This window comes from Xenopus laevis, chromosome 4L (assembly GCF_017654675.1).
Source record: "Xenopus laevis strain J_2021 chromosome 4L, Xenopus_laevis_v10.1, whole genome shotgun sequence".
NCBI lineage: Eukaryota > Metazoa > Chordata > Amphibia > Anura > Pipidae > Xenopus > Xenopus laevis.
In genome coordinates, this window is record NC_054377.1 from 27,950,718 (window position 1) to 27,972,365 (window position 21,648).

The following is a 21,648-nucleotide window of genomic DNA, read 5'->3' on the forward strand; positions in this document are numbered from 1 at the left end:
ATCTGTTGCTGAATTTTTTGATATATATATATATATATATATATATATATATATATATATATATATATATATATACACACACACTGTATCTCAGTCCAGTGAGTATCCGCACTCCAAGGCCAAAATGTATAAACGGGGTGCTCGGTGAAATTATGTGTACATCCACGAATATCAATGATGGGTGTGCCGGATCATTGATATTCGTGGATATATATATCTATATATATATCAGTGGAAGGTTACACGATAAAGGCTACCTGTCACTGAGGTAAGCACCTGCAGGGCCATCTAAAAACAATAAATAAATACAAGGCCTAAGGCCTTCCGCTGATTCTCCCAAAAAACCTGTGACTACAGTTGCATAATGTCCTTTTCACCTCCTTAACCTGCATCTTGTCATATATAATATGTGCAGGCAGAAGCAACTTTGTGTTTAAGCAATCTAAAAGTTGATGGCACACAAATCAGTTTCTTGACAAACAGAAAAACACCAGATACACCAGGTACAGGTAGTTTTGCCCCAAATACTCCAAGGTCTGAATGTGGAGCAAACATTTCCTGTATTTTCTTTGTGAGGCTGAGGGTTCCATATTACCTTAGCAAACATAATATTAATAAGAGACTGGAATATGAACATGAGAGACCTAAATAGAAAGAGGAGTAATAAAAAGTAGCAATAACAATACATTTGTAACCTTACAGAGCATTTGCTTTTTATATGGGGTTAGTGACTCCCATTTGAAAGCGGGAAACATCAGAAGGGTCCTAAAAGAATGCCTGGAAGGATAGATGAATTGTTGTGTGGAGCCTTACATAGAGTATGTCAATTTCAACTGATCTGTTAATAAACATTCGATAGTTATGGGTTTTAGTTCAAAATGTACGTAATAGAAAAGTTAGTTTACATCATATTAAGTGGCATATTAAAGAATCTTACCAAACTGGAATATATATTTAAGTAAATGTTGCCCTTTTACATCTCTTGCCTTGAACCCCCATTTTGTGATGGTCTGTTTGCTGCCTCAGAGATCACCTGACCAGAAATACTGCAGCTCTAAATGTAACAGGAAGAAGTGTGGAAGCAAAAGACACAACTCTGTCTGTTAATTGGCTCATGTGACCTAAGAAGTATAGTTTGTCTGTGTGCACAGTGAATCATACGATCCCAGGGGGCGGCCCTTATTTTTTAAAATGGCAATTTTCGATTAATGATTACCCAATGTCACATACTACTAGAAAAGTATATTATTATGAAAATGGTTTATTTACATGAAGCAGGGTTTTATATATGAGCTGTTTTATGCAATATCTTTTTATAGAGACCTACATTGTTTGGGGGGTATAGTTTTCCTTTAAGAGCTTAAAGGAGAAGGAAAGTCTGTCTGCACTTGGGGGTGCCAAATGTTAGGCACCCCAAGTGATTGTATTAACTTACCTGAAACTCTGGGCTGGTGCTCCTATCGGCAGAAAACCGGCCCAGGGTTATACCAGTGAGCTTCTTCTTTCTTTGTGCGGTTGCGCATGCAGAGTTTTTTGCACCCTCAAGTGCAAACAGACTTTCCTTCTCCTTTAAAGTCCCATGCTTGGTCTAACTGCTTATATGATGTAAGGATGCTTGGAATGGATCTGGAGTGCCATATATTTAACATTTTATTTTTGAAACAATCTACTGCTTCCCTCAAACTTCTGATAGGAGGCCGCTGTTATACCCAGAAACCCTGGCTGATGACACCAATTGAAGACCCTCAATCGTCAGCAGAACTGCAGTACAATGACTCGCATACAGCTGCCCTCAATGTTTTATCAGGTGCCTTTTGCTCTCTCAAATCACGGTTCCGTTGCTTGAGCAGGCGCGGTGGCTCCTTACAGTACAGCCCGCTCAAAGTCAGCCAAATCTTCGTGGCTTGCTGCGTCCTTCATAATATGGCACTTAGTCATGGCTTGGTGGTACCAGCAGAAGAAAGGGATGAAGGGAGTGATGTGGATACTGGAGAAGAGGGCAGCGAAGAGGCGGAGAGTGCCAGACAAGAACTGTTGAGGAAGCATTTTAGTTCAAGGTGAGGCAACATATTAGGACATGGCTCATTTAATGGGATTAATGATCCAATATGTGTAGGTTATAAGAGTCCACAGTAGTGATGTGCGGGTCGGGTTTTACCCACCCTCAGGGCTCCTTTTATAGACCTGCACCGCACCACCAATGACATCACACAAGGGGCGGGACGAGCATTTATTAAAGAAGAAGTCAGAAGCCAGCAGTGTAAGGTGACGGGCGGGGAGAGCAGGAAGAAGAGCCTGGACTCACCTGCGAATAGGGTTGCAAGGTCGGCCCTGACATCACTAGTCCACAGGGCTCTTAGGTTTGTATTAACCTCCAGCAGTGCAGATTCCCTGGGATTATTCACCCCAGGCAGCTATTATAGCACCTGGCTCTGTGTGTTGCGGCCATACCTATGTAGCACAAGCAAGGGCATATTTTCCTTTTGAAGGGCAACCATCACTGTTATTGGGGAAAAAACCACAACAGCAGCAGATGCATATAAATGGTTTATTAGGGTGCTTACTCAACCTAACAATTCCTGCTGCAAACAACTACACCTTGACATGTGTCAGTAAAGCATCGCACATTGCCGACTTGTACTGGAGTCAGCAAGTAAATCCAAGTGAAATCTCACAAATAATGCGTGTTGGCCGCAGCCACAGAATCATGTTAGGTTGAGGAACTCACAAATAAAGGATTTTAAGTATATAAACAACCAAGAAAGAAAAACAACCATTATTAGACATCCCCTACAGGTTAGTCAGTTTGTAGAACAGCAGCAGAACCCCTTTTAAGCATCTGTCACCGTAGAAGCAAATTAGCGAATTTTGGTTACTGGACGTGGGGTTGGCTGGTGTTTCTTTAAGGGAAATTACTAGCAATCAGTAGACTAATAGAAAAAAATATATATACATCTAAAAATAAGCAAAAGAAAATCCCAATAAATACATAAGAATGCATTGCTGGCAATGGACTTTAAAGGAGAACTAAACCCTAAAATTGAATATAGCTAATAGCATATTTTATATATTGAACTTATTGCACCAGCCTAAAGTTTCAGCTTCTCAATAACAGCAATGATCCAGGACTTCAAACTTGAGTTTGGCCTGTAATACAAGCTGATGCTATATGGCCGATTATTAAATTCTGATGCTGGTTTCTGTGCTGCAATGTAGTAATTATCTGTATTTATTACTAATCAGCCTTATATTATGACATTTCTATTCTATGTATACTGTATATTGTGAGTGGGTCCTAAGCTCAGTAAGTGACAGCAGCACAGAGCATGTGCAGTGACTTAGCAGAGAAGAAGATGGGGAGCTACTGGGGCATCTTTAGAGGCACAAATCTTTGCTGCTAAAGGGCTGTGGTTGCCTTGGGCTGGTACAGAAGACCAAAACAATGTACATTTCTACCTACTTCTTTAGTTAAGCTTTAGTTCTCCTTTAATTAAAAAGCAACCTTCATGTGAGCATATGTGATACAGGCTCTGAAGTAAGAGACTCTGTGACTGTATTGGCCATAGCTCCATTATGTTCTACAGCTTTTTCATTTCCATGATATTTATGACCCTGAGGATTGTTCAGAAGTGAAAAAGACCTTTCTTACACATACAGGTAAAGAAGGAAGACGTTTGTACACTTTCTCTGGCTCAAGATGGTTTCTCCCGTTGGACAGCTATAGCTTTACCCCTCACCCAACTGTTGCAGAAAGCAGCACATTTAGAGAAGCTTGCAGCTTTTACAGGAGAAATCCAGCATTTAAGCATCAGAATCAGTTTCATAAAAATTACCCAACACCATCAGCGTCCTCTGACCTGAACCTGCAGAACATTTTATGTGCTTTATTCACGTATCAGCATAGATTTCCAGATAAAAGACCGTGCCACCATCTGTACCAAGTAGGATGTTATGACTTCTGACCTTTTATTAAATCCACAAAATGCCTGCACTACAAAGCTCCATGTTCCCCTGCTACCTGAAAATCCATCATCCAGACAAAGCTGTATATTGCCTTTTTTTTTTCATTTTAGTGGACAGCTCATTTTTTCTTTCCTCGTACAAAAAAGCAAACTAAAGAATAAAAAAAAAAAAGTATACATCAGAAGAAAGGGTTGAAAGGGCTTATGAACAAACAGGGTGGGGCAATGGAGTTACATGAAAAAAATTATATATTAAAAATAAAAAGGCGTTTGGGAGAAAAGTAAGGGGAAAGGACTGTAGAGAAATAAGCCATAACCAGACACTGTTGCTGGAAAGCAGAAGAAGGAGGAGCATGGGTTCTTTCTGATTTAACAACTATATTGATGTCCCTCTGTTCTTCAGCATGATTGCCTGGCTGCTTTCTCTCAGAATAGGGTCGAGCTCTGTTTAAAAGGTCCCTCAGTCCTCCAGAACGATGGGCTCACTTGTACTGGCAGGGTGAGTTGGATTAAGTGGAGGCAGGAGGTTTGCAGGCCGTGGCGGGAGTGGGACCTTTAACTTCACTGGTTGACTTGGGCGACGAGCAGCTCTACGCATGTCCATGTGCGAGAGATTTTTCCTGAGACTTCTGTGGAGGAAATAAGCTTTCAGCATTTTAACATAAGTAAAGAACCGACGGCCAGTAACATAAGCCCCACAATAACAGGCACATCATAGGCTGGACATACCTTGTGTCTTTAGTAGCCACAAACACCACTGGATTAGGGGCATCGGCAACGTTGAGCTTCTGTCTCTTTACACCTGCCTGATTGCTAGAGCGGACACCTGAAGAGAACGAGCGGCCATTTGCAGAGAATGGAGGAACAACACCCACACCAGACACCTGCTAATGGAAAAGCATAAAACCAGAGCTTTTAGGCAGTATCATATGTAGCAGAAACCGCCGCAAACATGATGACAACACACTTACTGCATCAAATGCTCTTTTTGTAGGTAGCACGCTCAGTCCTCTACTCTGTGTTAACTGGTTCCTGTTTATTGGGGTCTTCGTCCCACGTGGGGTTTTCGGCTTAAGGGGAGCCTGGGCCGCTTGGGGTAGGAAAGACCAAACAACTTTAATTTTGTTCATTCCCCCCCCCTCCCACTCCATACTTTTATTTTAAGAGCTAACCTTACACTACCCCACCAAAAAAAACCAATACTTTCATTCAACATTAAAGCTTCTGCATTTCCTTGTATATTGTGTGTATATTTAAAGAAAAGTTGTAAATCTTTTACTTTAAGATTTTCACTTGAGATCCCACTGTATCCACAATTGTATGCAACTATTAGCTACACAATTCGTAACTGAAGGTAAGGGGTTTTGTTTCTCACCTAGCTCCTTCACAATAGTTGCCAAGGGGGGGCGCACAAGGTTCTGTATTTTCAGAGGTGACTTTGCTGCTTTTGGAAGGCGAACAGAACCTGGAAAAAAAGAAGGCGCACGGTGTTATACTTGGAGAAGTAGATTTGATACAAAGATAAAAACACCAATGCATTGTGAAAGGAGACTCACATTCTGCTTTGATAGAGTTGGAGTTGATGGGGGCATAAGGCCGGCGCGCAGCTCTCCTTGGCTGAAGAATGTCTCTACATGTACGTCGCGCAATGCGAGTCAGCTTGGTGGTTTGCAGCAGAAAGGTCTGACGGTTTTTCGCCAGCAGCTTAGCACGGTTAGCGCTGGTAGTGTATGGGGACAAACTCTGAGCCTCTGGACGAGAAAGATGGCCCCTGGAATGTGGTTCCTAATACAAATAAAACACAGAATAAAGTAACTAAACTACACAGGGTAGTAATGCGCTTTGTAAAAGGAAAATTCAGTGCACTTACTATCCGTGTTGCTCCTTCCAACTGTGTTGGGGTTTTGAGACCACCATATTTCTTCCAATAGATCCAGCAGGAGGCACAGAGGCGACACTGCATATTGGGGGGACCCCAAGCATACCACTGGGCAGATACGGTGGCTAAAGGAGAGAAATAGGGGAAACACTGTAGGCATGGGAAGCACAAGGTAAATAGCAATATTGTCTTCCTTTCAGTGCCCCACCTACTAACCCTTTTTCAGCAATAAATGATTTTATCATACTTCTGATGATGGCTTTAAGTGATCCCCAACCAGTAGCTCGTGAGCAACATGCTGCTCTTCAAGCCCTTGGATGTTGCTCCCAGTGGCCTCCAAGCAGGTGCTTATTTTTGAATTCATGGTTTAAAGGCAAGTTTTAGTTGCATAAAAATAGGTGTACTGCCAAACAGAGCCTCCTGTTGGCTGCAAGTCCACATAGGGGCTACCAATACCCAATCATAGCCCTTATTTAGAAGCCCTGGGAACTGTTTGCAGGCTTGTGTTGCTCTCCAATATTATTTTATACTCAAGTTTTGCTCATGGGTATAAAAGGTTGGGGACCCCTACTTTAACCCAATAACAGTAAATGGAAAGGAGGTTGGTAGGCTTCTGGAAATATTACAGTTTAGATATCCTTTGGTCAAACTAGGGATGCACCAAATACCTATTTTCAGGATTCAGCAGAATCTTGCAGGAAGGGATTTGTCTAAATCCTGAACCAAATTCTAACCCTAATTTGCTGCGGAAATTAAAAAAAAACAAAACAACTACATGGCACTGATTAAATAGTGGATAACAGTTAAAAAACCATTATGTTCTACAGAGCTTATCTGCTGTGTAACCTGAGCCTTTTCTCCTTTGAATAGCTGCCCCCATTGCTACACAGCAGTCATTCATTCCTATTGCTTTTACCCTGAGCCAGACAAAAACAGTGGCGCAAAAATGGTTAGATAACTTACTATGACAGCTCTCACAGGTCAGACCCTTCTGGAATCCTGCTCCGTTAAGACCTGGCTTATTGCCCACAGAAATAATTTGATTGGGGTTGGGTTTTGTACTAGGAAAAGGAAAAAATATATATATATATATATATATAATTAAATTAGAATTATATACCTGATTACGGGTCAATAGCCATATTCATTACCAACGGTCAGAAAAAAATAGTCAAATAGCGAGTTCAAATCAGTAAAATATATTAAGAAAAATCTAGGGACTCACTAGGTGGGGATGTACACTTGTTTCAGTTTGCTGTCAGCCTCAGCTGCCTTCAAGCGTTTCTGCAGGAAGATGTGGCAATTAATGGAATGCTGAAAATGCTAATTTCACCCCCATTGAGATCAGCTCACCATAGAATCTTACCTGCTGGATATATCGGTCTGTAGTTTTCCACATGTAATAGAACTGAACGATACTAGCAAGAGATTTCCAAGGGAGCTAGAAAATGGAGAGAGGTGGTGGTTAAAAGGGACATATTGTCTTAAAAAAACAATTAATGGTATGGGACCAGTTATCCTTGGGGAGTGCTCGGGGATTGTAGTTTTCTGGAAAGGGGTCTCTTTAACTTGGCTCTCCATACTTTAAATGAGACGTACAGGATAAGTGAAAACCCCTAATATTGTAGGTAATAATGAATAATATATGGTGCTGGTTTTACTTTGGATAAAAATATCTTCCCTTTATTGGAGCTCCCAACAGATCTGCTACGGTCCTGGTTTCAAGTGAGGGGCGGCAGCCAATCACAGCCCAACAGTCAAACAAAAAAAGACAGGCTTCTGTTCCCTATCAAGTCAGTCAAGCTGCTGATTGGATCCTGTTCTACAGAGCAGTGTGCAGAGTGCTGCCGGGTTCTCTGCACAGTCTGGGAAAGAAGGCAGCAGCAAGTGGAACAGATGGGTGGGACTAGTAAGGTATTTTGCAGAAATGTTCAATAATTCAACCTGAAACACTGCTTTTTTTTCATCACTTTCCTTCTATATTTAAGAGTATAATGCACTGGCACATTCTTGTTTTTCACAAAATAACTCTTTTTAGTCTACTAAAAATATTTAAACTTTAAAGAAACCCAATAGGATTGTTTTGCCACCAATAAGGATCAGTTATATTATATATATTTGGGATCTAGTACAAGATACGGTTTTATAATTACAGAGAAAAATGTAAAATTGTTTGAATAAAATTAAGTCTATAGGAGATGGCCTTCTTGTAATTCAGACCTTTCTGGATAACTTGTCTCCAGATAACAGATCCATATCTGTATTTGCATTGCATTATACTCTTCAAAAAAGCGAAGGAATGAACTTTTGAATGTTGCTGCTTTAACCAAACTTATATGGAAAAATTTAGCCAGCTACATTCACTTCCTACTACTTGGTTTCCCAGGAAAGCCATTGGTCCTCTGCACTTTAGGATTGCAGCCAATTAATCACTGCCTACATAAGGGAAACCTTCAAAAATTTAATTTTTCTCCTTTAAGAAATATATGCCGTGTTTTAGTATATCTGAGAATAATATGGACACTGTGACAAACTCTTCCAAAATCATATATAAGTATCCCAATAAACCAGTGATCCCCAACCAGTAGCTCACGAGTAACATGTTGCTCACCAACCCCTTGGATTTTGCTCAGTCCTTATTTGGCACCTGAAGGGACTTTGTGTTGCTCCCCAACTCTTTTTACATTTGAATGTGGCTCACGGTTAAAAAAGGTTGGGGACCCCTGCTATAAACCATTGGCCAATTCACCAGTTTATGTAATAAAGAACCTGACGCACAAAATCTTGTCGGATGTCATTGAAGTCCTTGCCGTATTTCTCCAGCGCCTCCTCAAAAAGCATCGCCTCTGATGCCGACCATTCTTCCATTTCATCCCTGCAGAGTACGGGCCCCCCTTGAGGAACCAGCGTGGACATTGCACGGGCAAGGTCGTACCCATTCCTCTGTAGTGTATCCATGGCATGAAACTAAAACAAAAATATGTATTAGAGATTTACATAGAATAAAGTTATTAAGGGGATATAAAAATGAAAAATCACAACTTACCAGTGTGATGTCGCGAGATGCTGCCGCAGCGCTCATGTGTAAACTTGGCTGTCTGATTGAACTGCTGCAATCTAAAGCTCTTGCAAAGGTCCCAACAGCCCTACAGAATGTGAAAAAATGTCTGTTATAATCAACAGAAAATACATTGTCCATAACGGCCATTTCGGCCAATGTGAAATTTACATGGCTTATTGGCATTTGTATGGGGACCATCAGATCAGCCCAATATTGCCCATTTCAGAGTAGGCCAATCAGGGAAAGATCAATTTGTTTGGTGACATTGCCAAGTGAGAATGTCTTTTCTCACTTGGGATTTTTTACCCTTTAAAAAAAAAAAAAAAGGCACGAAAACATCACTTGTGCAACTGCAGAAATGTCCGTGCTCACTGATCTAAATTCCCACTGCTCTAAATTCCCAAATTTACAGGCAAAGGCCTTTCTGTAAAGGTTGGCAGCCTATTATATATATATATATATATATATATATATATATATATATATATATATATATAGTATGTATCATATTATTTACCTTGCTACCACTAGAAATTGGTCAATCTGTCGGTCAGTCAAGGGATTCTCTGGATCCCAAACTTTGATCTCCATTTTCTGCTGGTTTCTGTTATCGGATTCTCCTAGTATGAGAAAGGCGGCATGAGAAACACAATACATATTGGTTTGGGGGGAGAGGGAGAGAGAGTGTGTGTGATTTTGTGTGTTCAACTGAAAACAAACAGCATCCAATGGCTGCTTACCCTCCGCCAGCTGATCAGGAATCTCAGCTTGATATTTGGAACCAACACGGATCTCCCCCTGATCAGCCAGTAGAGTCTTCTGAACTGGATCAAACACCAGTGAATAGAAGAAACAATCCTATGGGACAGGAAGCAAAGGAGTTTTTTTTTGGAAATGTTACAAAAAAAACCTTTGGGGAAAAGAAAAAGGAATATCAAAAGACAAATACCTCCTTCTCCGAATATTGGCCCAGGATGTCTGTTTCATTCAAGAGAGTCACGCTACATTTCCCTCTGCATCACAACCAGATGGAAACAAAGTATTTAATAATCTGTTCATGGAATATCCATGGCGGGCGCAATTAAAACGCCACACTCGCATAACACTGCAGACATAGACTGACCTTTAATAAACACCTGAAACATAACCCAGTATTTATTTAACTGCCCCTATGGGGCACCTCATACCTTCCTAGTGTCTGCAAGAAAATGTATTTACAGGCCAATACAGGGGATCAAAGATACATATGTAACACTATGGCAACCATTAACCGGAAACCCTTATCCAGAAAGTTCTGAATTAGGGAACGGCAGTCTCCCATAGATTATTTTATTCAAATAATCCATATTTTTAAAGTCAATTTCCTTTTTCTCTGTAATAATAAAACCGTAGCTTGTACTTGATCCAAACTAAGATATAATTCATCCTTATTGGAAGAAAAAAAAAACAGCCTATTGGGCTTAATTAATGTTTACCTGATTTTCTAGTAGACAAGTTATCAAGATGCAAATTACGGAAAGATCCATTATCCGAAAAACCCCATTCTGGATAACAGTTTTTTGTACAGCTCTACAGAATACGTTGGGGCTTATATGTATTACACCTGTGATAATACTATTTTCTAACAATATTTTATTACATAGAGGAATTCAAATTGTAAAGGTGATATCCACCTGAAAACTGCTTTATTTTTTTTTTTTTTTTTAAGGGCACATATACCAAAATGGTTCCCCCACCGGGGCAGCCCTAACTTTAGTTGGGGCAAACAATACAGGTATGGGACCTGTTATCCAGAATGCTCTGGACCTGGGGTTTTCTGGATGAAGGATCTTTCTGTAATTTTGATCTTCATAGCTTAAGTCTACTAGAAAACGATTATAACATTAAATAAATCAAATAGGCTGTTTTTTCTTCCAAAAAGGATTAATTATATCTTCGTTTGGATCAAGTACAAGGTACGGTTTTATTATTACAGAGAAAAAAGAAATCATTTTTAAAAATTTGGATTTTTGAATAAAATAAGAGTCTATGGGAGATGGCCTTTCCAGGATTCGGAGCTTTCTGGAAAACAGATCACATACATGGACTATTTTAGTCATAAAATACTCTTAGTAACCAGGAGGGAGCTCCCAGATTCCTCCTTGGTTCTTAGCCACAAATGCTCATGAGTGAGCTGGGAGACTCCTCATTATTCTCACGTTTAGTCACAACATGGCTGCCTGAACCTGTTGCTCCCTCCTGGTGTGGGTGGCACGGCGCTAACTAGGAGCAGTTTCTACCAAAAATAGCACTGCTTCCCTCAATTAGAACACTGGCTCTGGAGAATTGAATATAAAGGTAAAGCTTGCTATAAAGGCAAACCACACTGTTGGTGTCAGCAGACGTCATTACCATTAGCAACGTGCCTTTATTAATTATAAACAAATTAATTTGTTACTTTTCACAGATATATTTTTCTTTTTTGATCTATACATTGTTCAACCCCCACCCATAACCTAAACATATTTTTCAAAAGAAAATATGCCTATATGTCCTTTAGACCATTTTCCTCAATGTGACCTCTTTCTATGCAAATTGGACATAGGTCACGTCTCCTTTAAAAGAGTGTCTGACTCAAGACACGTTCTTATGGTCTCTTGGGACTTGTCAATCAGAGATGCAGGGTCGCAAGTTAAATGCTGGACTGCCAAGAAGAATCTGGCATAGTTAAATGGTGTTGGCCGCTTATACTACACAGCGTCAGGATTTACAGACTCCTTATAACAGTGCTAGTGCTTTGCTTAGTTTCATGTTCAGATATATACAATAACAATCCTCCACTGCACTGCACAACCCCTCTTCTGCACCTCTCTGTGCTGCTCATTTTTTTAATGGTGCCTTTAACTTATTCTGCCTCACTTGATTATGTATGGCCATTGCCTGCATTTCCTGTACAAACAGAATGATCTGTGCAAGGGCTGCTTGCAAGATTAACCGCTTAAGCCTAGGGTTGCCACCTTTTCTGGAAAAAAATACTGGCCTTCCTATAAATGTATCTTTTTTCCCTATTAATAAGTTGGGATCAGCCATAATATTTACCGGCTGGGCAAAATACCGGCCAGGTGGCAACCCTACTTAAGCCCCAAAGCAGAAGTAGATCCTTAATGCAGGAAAAGTCAAGCAGGCAGGAAAGGGACATGCATATATAACCTAATAAGAGGGAATGAGCCAAAAACACCATCTGAAAAAAACCAAACCTGAGCAGTGCGGGAGAGGAGAATTTCAGACAGAGGAGGCTTTTATTTTTTGCAGGAGTGGGTGTGAGATAAGAGAGACTGAAAGCAGCAGTACTTGCCCCCTACAGGAAGTAGTATCCTTCTCCATATGAGGAAGTGGAGTGTTTCTTGTAAATTTACATCATTAATTTTGTGATTAAAGGGATTGTTCACCTTCCAACAATTTTCAGATAGATCACCACAAATAACGACTTTTTCCCAATTACTTTCTATTTTCTATGTGTCACCGATTGCCTTATATTAAAGTGTAGAAATGGCATTTTCCACCCTCTAAAGCAGCTCTGGGGGGGGGGGGGGTCGCAAATCCTGTTAACTGTTCTAAATAGATACATTAAGTTGATACATTTCTTATCTTTGTCCCTGCTGAGCAGAATCTCTGGGTTTCATTACAGGCAGCTGTTAGAATTGATACAATAGTTGCTAATATTCCAGAGATGCTGCTGAGAAATGTATCAACTAAATGTTGCAAAATTGAGCTGCCAGACTGAAACACCAGAGACAGAACATTCAACTTTTAATTTTAGATTTTGGAAAAACAGTAAAAAAACAAATAATGGAAAGTAATTGAAAAAAGTCTTTATTTCTGGGGAACTATCTGAAAACAACTAAACTGAAAAAAAGTGTTTGGAAGGTGAACAAACCCTTTAATAGTTATTACTGCCATCAAAGTAGAGATCTAATCACAAAACTAAGTGTCACTATCACTTTAAAGGGATACTCTCATGGGAAAACATGTTTTTTTTCAAAACGCATCAGTTAATAGTGCTGCTCCAGCAGAATTATGCACTGAAATCCAATTCTCAAAAGAGCAAACAGATTTTTTTATATTCAATTTTGAAATCTGACATGGGTCTAGTCATATTGTCATTCCCAGCTGCCCCAGACATGTGACTTGTGCCTGCACTTTAGGATGGAACTACTGTCTGGAGCTGTTATCTGGTTACCTTCCCATTGTTCTTTTGTTAGGCTGCTGGGGGGGAAAAGGGAGGGGGTGATATCACTCCAACTAGCAGTTTAGCAGTAATGCTGAAGTCCCATGTCAGATTTCAAAATTGAATCTTTGAAGGGTTCCAATGCCCACTCAGACCCCATCCAATCTTTGCTCTTTTGAGAAATGGATTTCAGTGCAGAATTCTACTGGAGCAGCACTATTAACTGATGTGTTTTGAAAAAAAAAAAAAAAAAAAAACATGTTTTCCCATGACAGCATCCCTTTAAAGGAACAGTATCACCAAAAAATTTAAGTGTTTTAAAGTAAAGAGAATATCGTGTACTGTTGCCCTGCACTGGTAAAACTGATCTGTTTGCTTCAGAAACGCTACTTTAGTTCATATAAACAAGCTGCTGTGGAGCAATGGCGGAAATTGAAAAATGGCTATATGGCACAGGTTAAATAGTGGATAATAGATAACACCATTAGACAGACAGAGCTTATCTGCTATCTGTTGTGTAACTTGAGCCTTTTCTCCTTTGAATGGCTGCCCCCGTTGATACACAGCAGTTTATTTATATAAACTATATTAGTGTTTCTGAAGCAAACATCAGTTTTACCAGTGCAGGGTAACACTGCATTATATTTTCATTACTTTTAAACACTTATTTTTTGATGTTACTGTTCCTTTAAGTTGAGTGAGCAGTGAAAACACCACCATTGAAGCCAAGGCTCCATACACAACCTAGAAAAATATGTCAAGCATGACAAAGGGGTATAGCCCTGAAACGTTGTATTCCAGTGAATAAACACGCAAGGGGTCCTCCCTGCTTGAATTTGCAGCAGGTGCCAGTGTATTTTTCGATGTGATTAATTGGGAGGGTGCCGATCCCTCCAAGACCGAGCACCAGGCATCCAGAATTGAAGGCCAGGGCGTGCGAGCGGGCCTATTATCTAATCCATACACAACCTGTCCAAATGAGACTGAGCTAAATACTGGCTATACAGCAAACATTCCTAATATTTAGATTTCAATAATCTTTTTATTATTATAAAGGAGAAAGAGAAAAACAGCAACAACTTTACTTGATAAACAAGCTTCCTGCAGTGAGTGTACTGGTGACACAGGCTTTTAGGCATGTGTATATACCTGATATGTGTTGCTGGCAGTGATTCAAACTGACGGGATAAAAAAAGCTCCCTATGTTTTAACTGGTGTCTATGGGTCTCTCCAACAGCTGGCTGCTTTGATTCATCTTCAAACTCTCCTGTAAAGAGATGAGGCAAATAACGTCAGAGACATTAGTATTTAAAGCAAGAAAGGTACATAAACAGTCACTGACAACAGATGCTGAATTCTGGATAAACCAAAGCCTCCACAATCTCTTCGCCCCCCAGTTCTACCATACGTGAGTAGCCCCCTCCTATAGAGGTACAATGATATAGGTCTCGTATATATTTCCCATTGACTGTGCTCGAGTGATACTCACGTGCGTTACTGTCAGCGAGGCTGTTCAGACTGCTGGATATGTCCCTGCGGCGGAATAAACATACAACCTTCGCTTCTACGTTACCATTTGCCGTCTGCAGAAAAATTAAAAAGGGCAGAGAATTTATTGTTATACTGCAGGTTATGTCCCACCCCTCTACAAACAGATTTACAGGTGTCGTTACCTTGTTAAGTTCCTCTATTCGTCTGATGAGATATGGATTACTGGAAGAATTCTCAAAATAGACATAATCTAAAAAGAAAAACATAAGACATAGAGCTCATAAACACAAGCTATGTTCTGTGTGCATTCACATTATGACCAGTTTCTGTGTCTGAAGAACGTAAATGTGTCAGGTGACTAGGAGAACCACCCAGAGATGAACAGAAAGTTGTATAATGCACTAGCCAAGACAGTGGCCAAGATAGGCATACTGCCTACATCACCAATTATATTTTGCCCATCTGATCTCATCCTTAAAGGGTAACTATCACGAAACCTGATTTCACTGCATCCCAAACACCAGACTTATGACATGAGATGACAGTGACTTGCCTGTCGAGAGCAGGAATATATTTAAAAAAAAAAAAAAAAACACGCAAAGTGGGTCCATTAGGGATTCTAGTTAATTTGTGTGCCTAACTGCTCATCTCTAGATACACCCCCACCATGGTGTGTTCTTTATCTGCTAGGTTTATGATAGTTTTATTTGCAGATCTGAGGACTGACATAAGATATCCCAGGTTTGATTTTAAGAAACAATGCTTAAAGGGCACGTAAAGACAAAAAAATAAATAAAATAAAATCTAATTTTTACTTTCTTAAATGAAAAAGAAACCAACTTACTTTAATTTAAAAAATGTGTACCGTTTTTATAAGAAACCTGACTGTTTGCAGTGAAATTCTCCCTTCATTTACTGCTGTAGATAGGAATTGTCAGTAGGGAGTTCACAGGAGCAGTTTCAAACCGGCGGAATGAGCCCACAGGCGGGGAATCTGCATGCCGGTGTGTCCTTAGAAACCGCTCTGGCCGCAGCAAACAGCAACTCACAAGATTCAAAGACAGACTCCACCGGATTTTAAAACTATAAATGCTTTATTGAACATAGATTAAAATCACCAGCGGGCAGGGGATGCGCGCATTGTCAGACAGTCCCTAACTGCTCTGCAGGGAAACATGACAACACAGGACCCAGTGCAGTCTGCCTATTCTGATTATTAATCAGTCTTGCTATAGCGGCTTCTGACAGATATTATTGGACTTGTGCTGTTTTGATAATTTATGATGATCCCTAAGTAGCCCAGACCACACTGAGCATGTGCACAGTCTTGGTCTTGCAAAGATGTTTAACAAATTTACAAGATGGTGACCCCCTGTGGCCAACTTTGAAAGCATAAATCATTTGTTTAATTAGGCTTGTGGTGCAGTAAGTTCATGTTTAGTATACAAAATACAGAATTTCTAGTTCTATTTTAAACTTCCCCGTTCTAATTGGCAATATCCATTCCTCCGAAAACAAATCAAACCAAGGTAAAAACTTTTCAGAAAAAAAAAAATCTGCCACAAACAAGCAGCCAGAGGACCAGTGTGACAGCCATGTTTTCAAATCTATCCCAGGGCATTAACTCATAGTTTGCCTTCAGGGCTCAGGCTGCAGTAAACTAATGAAAGCTGGTTGCTATAGGTTACTGCATTTGTGCTAACGTGCAGGAAATGGGCTTGCAAGCCATACAATATGATCTATTTATCATACTCCTTTTGCAAGGTACAGTGACTTAACACATTCATTGCATTGCGTCTGTTCACACCACTCTGGAAACTGTTGGTAAAATTAAAGTACTCTCTAAATGCAATGCACTCCAAGAAAGCAGGAATTTACTGTATCCAAGAACCAGTTTGAAATTCAGTGACATTCACTTGCTCCACTTCATGGAATCAGACTTTATGTCCATATAAAGATCTGGAGAACACTTTCATCTCTTGTTCACATTTAAGGATCTCAGTAAAGTCCCTCCCCTGACAAAACAATAAATTTAACTTGAATTTCCATGATAAAGCATGACAGCAGTTATACTGTGTGAGAGAAACCACTTTACCAAAGCATTATACAGGTATGGGACCGGTTATCCGGAATGCTCGGGACCTGGGGTTTTCTGGATAACGGATCTTTCTGTAATTTGGATCTACATACCTTAAGTCTACTAGAAAATCATGTAAACATTAATTAATAATGGGTTTCCGTAAAAACCAGATCCCATTCCTGTACAGGTTTTTTAGGCACAAACTTTTTATAATAATCCTTATTTACAGGCTAACCAATCATCTTACACCACGCAGTGCTGCTTGTCAAAGGATATTCATACATTAGTCTAGACAGGTACCCCCCCCCCCCAAAAATGTATCTCTCTTATAAACAGGGATAACATTCTTGCCTAGGCAGTTTATAAATGGCCTTCACTTAATGCTCTCTCTATGCAAAATGTTTGCACATCATTTGCAAGTCATTTTGCAATTATAATCGGCCTCAACTGTTGCAAGTCAGAGATCCCCAACAAGTAGCTTTTAAGCAACACATTGCTCAGCAACTCATTAGATATTTCTCAAAGGCTTGAAGGCAAGTTTTGGTTGCATAAAAACAGCTGTACCGCCAAACAAAGACTCCTGTAGGCTGCCAGTCCACATAGGAGCCAATCACAGCTCATATTTTTACACCCTGGTAATAAGATATAGGCTGTTGTTGCGGCTTTAAGTGCAGTGATTATTATGTCTGTGGCTCAAGGTTAGTCTAACATGTCTCGTTTCCACACAAAGCTAAATAAGAAGTTATATGGGACCTAATAGTGCAGGGGACCTACACAAACATTATCAAACATCAGTAAACCCAAGTGTATGTACTCATCACTCACACAGAACGGTTTATACCTATACAACCTATAGTTTTCCAGGAACCAACCCAAATAATACAGGTATTAAGAGGCAAAGATTTCACAGCCCATAATGCATACATGGACTATTTGATCATCCCATTACAATATGCAACTTGCCTCAACTGTTGGCTAATTATTAGACTGTAACTTTAGTTAAGACTGCATGCATGGAAAACGCATGAATGTAGCCAACACTGGCCCATCCTGATCTCCATTAGTCCATTTATTGGATAAATCTCTGCTTACTTGTCGATTATACCAAATCCGCAGATTATAATTATGGTCAGTTTAAGATGAAAATACAAATCAATGTGTTATTTTTTTCTGTTATTAAGTCATAGAGATCAAATTCTAGCTTTCATTGCAATTAAGGAAAAAAAAACAAAAAACAGTATCAGGATTTGACCAAATTCTAGCATTTTTGCAGTATTCAGATTCGGTGTAATACTTAGGAGGGTAAAGTTGTACGTTTGCTCACATCTAGTAACCCATATCAACTTACCAGCAGGTAGCATTAACTGGTCAGTGGAAAACAAACATCTGATCGGTTGCTATGGGTTACTAGGTGTGGGCACACCTAAGACTTTTAATTAAATAAAGGAGCCAAACTGAAGCTGAACCTTTAAAGCATTCGGGCTGACTTTAAATCTCTGGCCAACTGAACAGGAAAAGTCATTTATTGTCATGAAACCCCCAAGGCCATGACACCTGGGACATATTAGAGCATACAAAGTAGTGCATATAAATAGACAAGCAATGGTCCAATTAAACATATCAAGGCTTATCCACCAAATGGTGAAATTAAAGATTCATGAGGGAGATACTCTCAATAGCTAGAAATGTTGTACGTTATGTTTTAGGCTTCTGTACCAGCCCCAGGAAAATACAGCCCTTTAGCAGTAAAAATCTGTGTCTCCAAAGATGCCCCAGTAGCTCCTCATCTTCTTTTCTGCTGATTCCTTGCACATGTTCTTTGCTGCTGTCACTAACTGAGCTTAGGGACTGACTCAAAATATAACTATTGCTCGTCTATTTATATGCACTACTTTGTATGTTCTGTTTGCTTAACAAAGGGGTCTGCCCAGAAAGTTGCACTGCACTCCGCAATAAACACTTGAGGTGTTTAACCAGACTCCTTTCTATGAATCCAGTATGACTTTGCTATTATTATCCTTTATTTTTAAAGTGACGACATACAATGCCTTGCAAAAGTATTCACCCCCTTTGTTTATCTATTTTGTTACATTCCTATCTGTAATTTAAATCTTTCTTAACCTTATTTTGTGATGGATCTGCACAAAATACTCTAAATTGGTGAAGTGAAATGAGAAAATAATATAAATTTTTTTTATAAAAAATAAAAAAACTGAAAATTGGCATGTGTATATGTATTCACCCCCCTTTGCCATGAAGCCTCTAAAAAAATCCTGCTGCAACCAATTACCTTCAAAGGTAATTAGATCCGCGGCACCATTGGACGCCTAAGCCCAGTGAGTTTTAGTCCAAAATCCAGTGGGACCCTGGCTAAGAAATAGTGAGTTAGGTTTTGCTATGACCATAATGCACATTTAGGCCCATAGAACAGAGGTATTATGACTGCAAGGGATCTGTGATAGACAACAGAAGTGGTCAAAATTCAACTACTTGTCTGTCAAGGGTTTAAAACACATCTATGTGCAGTACCACCACAAATAAACATACGGAGCAGTGCCCCGTCTTACATACACATTCGGAGCAGTGCCCCGTCATACATACATACATACATACACACAAACATATATATATATATATATATATATATATATATATATATATATATATATATATATATATATATATATATATATATATATGGAGCAGCCCCCCCGGTCTTACATACACGGAGCAGCCCCACCGGTCTTACACATACACTGAGCAGCCCCCCCCGGTCTTACATACACTGAGCAGCCCCCCCGGTCTTACATACACTGAGCAGCCCCCCCCGGTCTTACATACACTGAGCAGCCCCCCCGGTCTTACATACACTGAGCAGCCCCCCCCCCGGTCTTACATACACTGAGCAGCCCCCCCTCCGGTCTTACATACACTGAGCAGCCCCCCCTCCGGTCTTACATACACGGAGCAGCCCCCCCGGTCTTACATACACGGAGCAGCCTCCCCCAGGTCTTACATACACGGAGCAGCCTCCCCCTGGTCTTACATACACGGAGCAGCCCCCCCTGGTCATACATACACGGAGCAGCCCCCCCTGGTCTTACATACACGGAGCAGCCCCCCCCCTGGTCTTACATACATGGAGCAGCCCCCCCTGGTCTTACATACACGGAGCAGCCCCCCCTGGTCTTACATACACGGAGCAGCCCCCCCCTGGTCTTACATACACGGAGCAGTCCCCCGGTCTTACATATACGGAGCAGTGACAGACAGACACACGAGCATTTCTGCACACAGGCCTGTTGCCACTCTGTATGTGTCAGGCAGGGCAGTTAACACTGATCAAAATTACAAATAGGATAATTTACAATGGCAGTCAAAATGCCCCAGACCACTAAGCTGGGCTAAAAAAGATGTTGCACGAGGTAAATAAGTGTTCAGTTCAGGACAGGTCTTATTACTGAAATAGTAAAATATTTCTGAACTATTTTAAAATGCTAAAACTAAGTGTGTAAATATACAAATATGTTAATAATTAAACCAAAAGCTCACAACTTTGTTATTTTGAACACAACGCAAAGAAAGAGGACAGAATGAAATATTCCATCATTTTGCATATAAACATAACGCGTTTGCTTTAATGAAGCATTCTGTGCTCGCTACTCTCTAAAGAGAATGTAGAAACTGTATGGGGATAGACTCTCCTCCGTCTGCACGTAAAGTGTGGCTTTACCCACACGATATAAACCTGCACAGACATGCTTTGTGATCAGAATCATTTAATTAGAAGTTCTCACCTCCCACCCGGTACATATTAGCCGCCATCTTGCTCTCTCCCGCGCACAATAACTCGGGAAGCCGCGCGCGTTTCCGGTGCCCGTGGGGGGGAAAGAGGAAGGGAAAGAGGGGGAACTTCCGGTATAAAGAAGAGAGAAGTCTTCCGGGGGAGGGACGAAGAATTCGATTGAAAGAATTATATCCGGACATAAACGAGGGTTTCCGGAATCAATTGACGACCGCCGGGAAAAGCCGAGCATCTCCGAAGTAAACCTCGCACTGATGGCGGTGTACCAACATGCACTCTGTATGGTTTAGGTTTTACTGCAGCTGAGTATTATGGAATAGAATGTGCAGCTGTAACAAAGTAATATATATGATTTTGGAAATTAAAATAGTTATTGTCATGATTGGAGGTGTGATGTCACTTTTCAGGACCCCCTGAAATATACACATATATATATATATACATAATACACAAGAGCCATGAAAATCCTATAAATGATATCCTTCTTAAAGGTGCTTAGTGATGTCATCGGTTATAATCGGTGGTCAGTGATGTAATTTCTGTCACATGACTCACTGAAACTTTTGTATTATAATAAATAAACCCCCGTTGCTAAATATGAGGATATTAGAAGTCACCTCGAGTTCCATATAGGGTTGCCACCTTTGCTGATGGCTAAACCCGAGCATGGGGGGGGGGGCAGTGATGTAGGAACAGGCATGATGACATCAGAGGAGGGTACAATGATGTTGGTGGAGTTATGACACCAGGACAAACTTATTGCATCGCTTAGATGTAATCGGCTGGATTTCTATCCAGTATTCTCAATGTTTTAGGGGCAGATTTATCAAGGGTCGAAGTGAATTCGAGGGAATTTTCAAAGTAAAAAAATTCGAAATTTCAAGTAATTTTTTGGATACTTCGACCATCGAATAGGATACTACGACTTCGAATTTACTTCAACTTCCATTCGAAGTAAAAATCGTTCGACTAGTCGATAATCGAAGTACTGTCTCTTTAAAAAAACTTTGACTTCAATACTTCGCCAATTAAACCTGCTGAAGTGCTATGTTAGCCTATGGGGACCTGCCAGAGCATATTTCTAAGTTTTTGGGTTTCGAAGGAAATTCATACTATAAAATCGTTCGCTTCGAAGTACGATCGTATGATCGTACGGTGAATAA

The 21,648-nt window shown here is 40.2% G+C and overlaps 2 protein-coding genes across 5 annotated transcripts in view; one reads left to right on the forward strand and one right to left on the reverse strand.

The window, feature by feature from the left end:
• The window catches only part of LOC108713921 (putative nuclease HARBI1), an 8,188-nt gene extending 4,203 nt beyond the window's left edge, over positions 1-3,985 (forward strand). For both annotated transcript variants that reach the window (XM_041590013.1, XM_018257654.2), the window contains exons 3-4: positions 1,694-2,057; positions 3,658-3,985. In XM_041590013.1, coding sequence (XP_041445947.1) covers positions 1,694-2,057; positions 3,658-3,661 — 368 coding nt within the window. In that variant the 3' untranslated portion in view covers positions 3,662-3,985. The remainder of the gene's footprint in view (positions 1-1,693; positions 2,058-3,657) is intronic.
• mta2.L (metastasis associated 1 family member 2 L homeolog) lies at positions 3,870-20,634 on the reverse strand. Of its 3 annotated transcripts, none has more exons than XM_018256569.2 (18): positions 20,478-20,634; positions 14,783-14,850; positions 14,599-14,692; positions 14,259-14,376; positions 9,852-9,915; positions 9,643-9,760; positions 9,420-9,522; positions 8,888-8,987; positions 8,620-8,808; positions 7,208-7,282; positions 7,067-7,125; positions 6,805-6,902; positions 5,833-5,966; positions 5,519-5,747; positions 5,338-5,427; positions 4,934-5,052; positions 4,692-4,846; positions 3,870-4,591 (listed from the first exon to the last, which is right to left on the reverse strand). In XM_018256569.2, exons 1-18 carry the CDS (start codon positions 20,503-20,505, stop codon positions 4,423-4,425), a joined length of 2,010 nt encoding a protein of 669 aa, XP_018112058.1. In that variant the 5' UTR covers positions 20,506-20,634; the 3' UTR covers positions 3,870-4,422.
• Positions 20,635-21,648: the final 1,014 nt, after the last annotated feature.

Coding starts and splice junctions, on each gene's coding strand:
- mta2.L (XM_018256569.2), bottom strand. CDS start 20,505: ATGGCGGCTAATATGTACCGGGTGGGAG. Junction 9,523..9,642: donor TCCTGATCAGCTGGCGGAGG/GTAAGCAGCCAT, acceptor TTCTCATACTAG/GAGAATCCGATAACAGAAAC. Junction 5,053..5,337: donor AACTATTGTGAAGGAGCTAG/GTGAGAAACAAA, acceptor TCCTACCCCAAG/CGGCCCAGGCTCCCCTTAAG.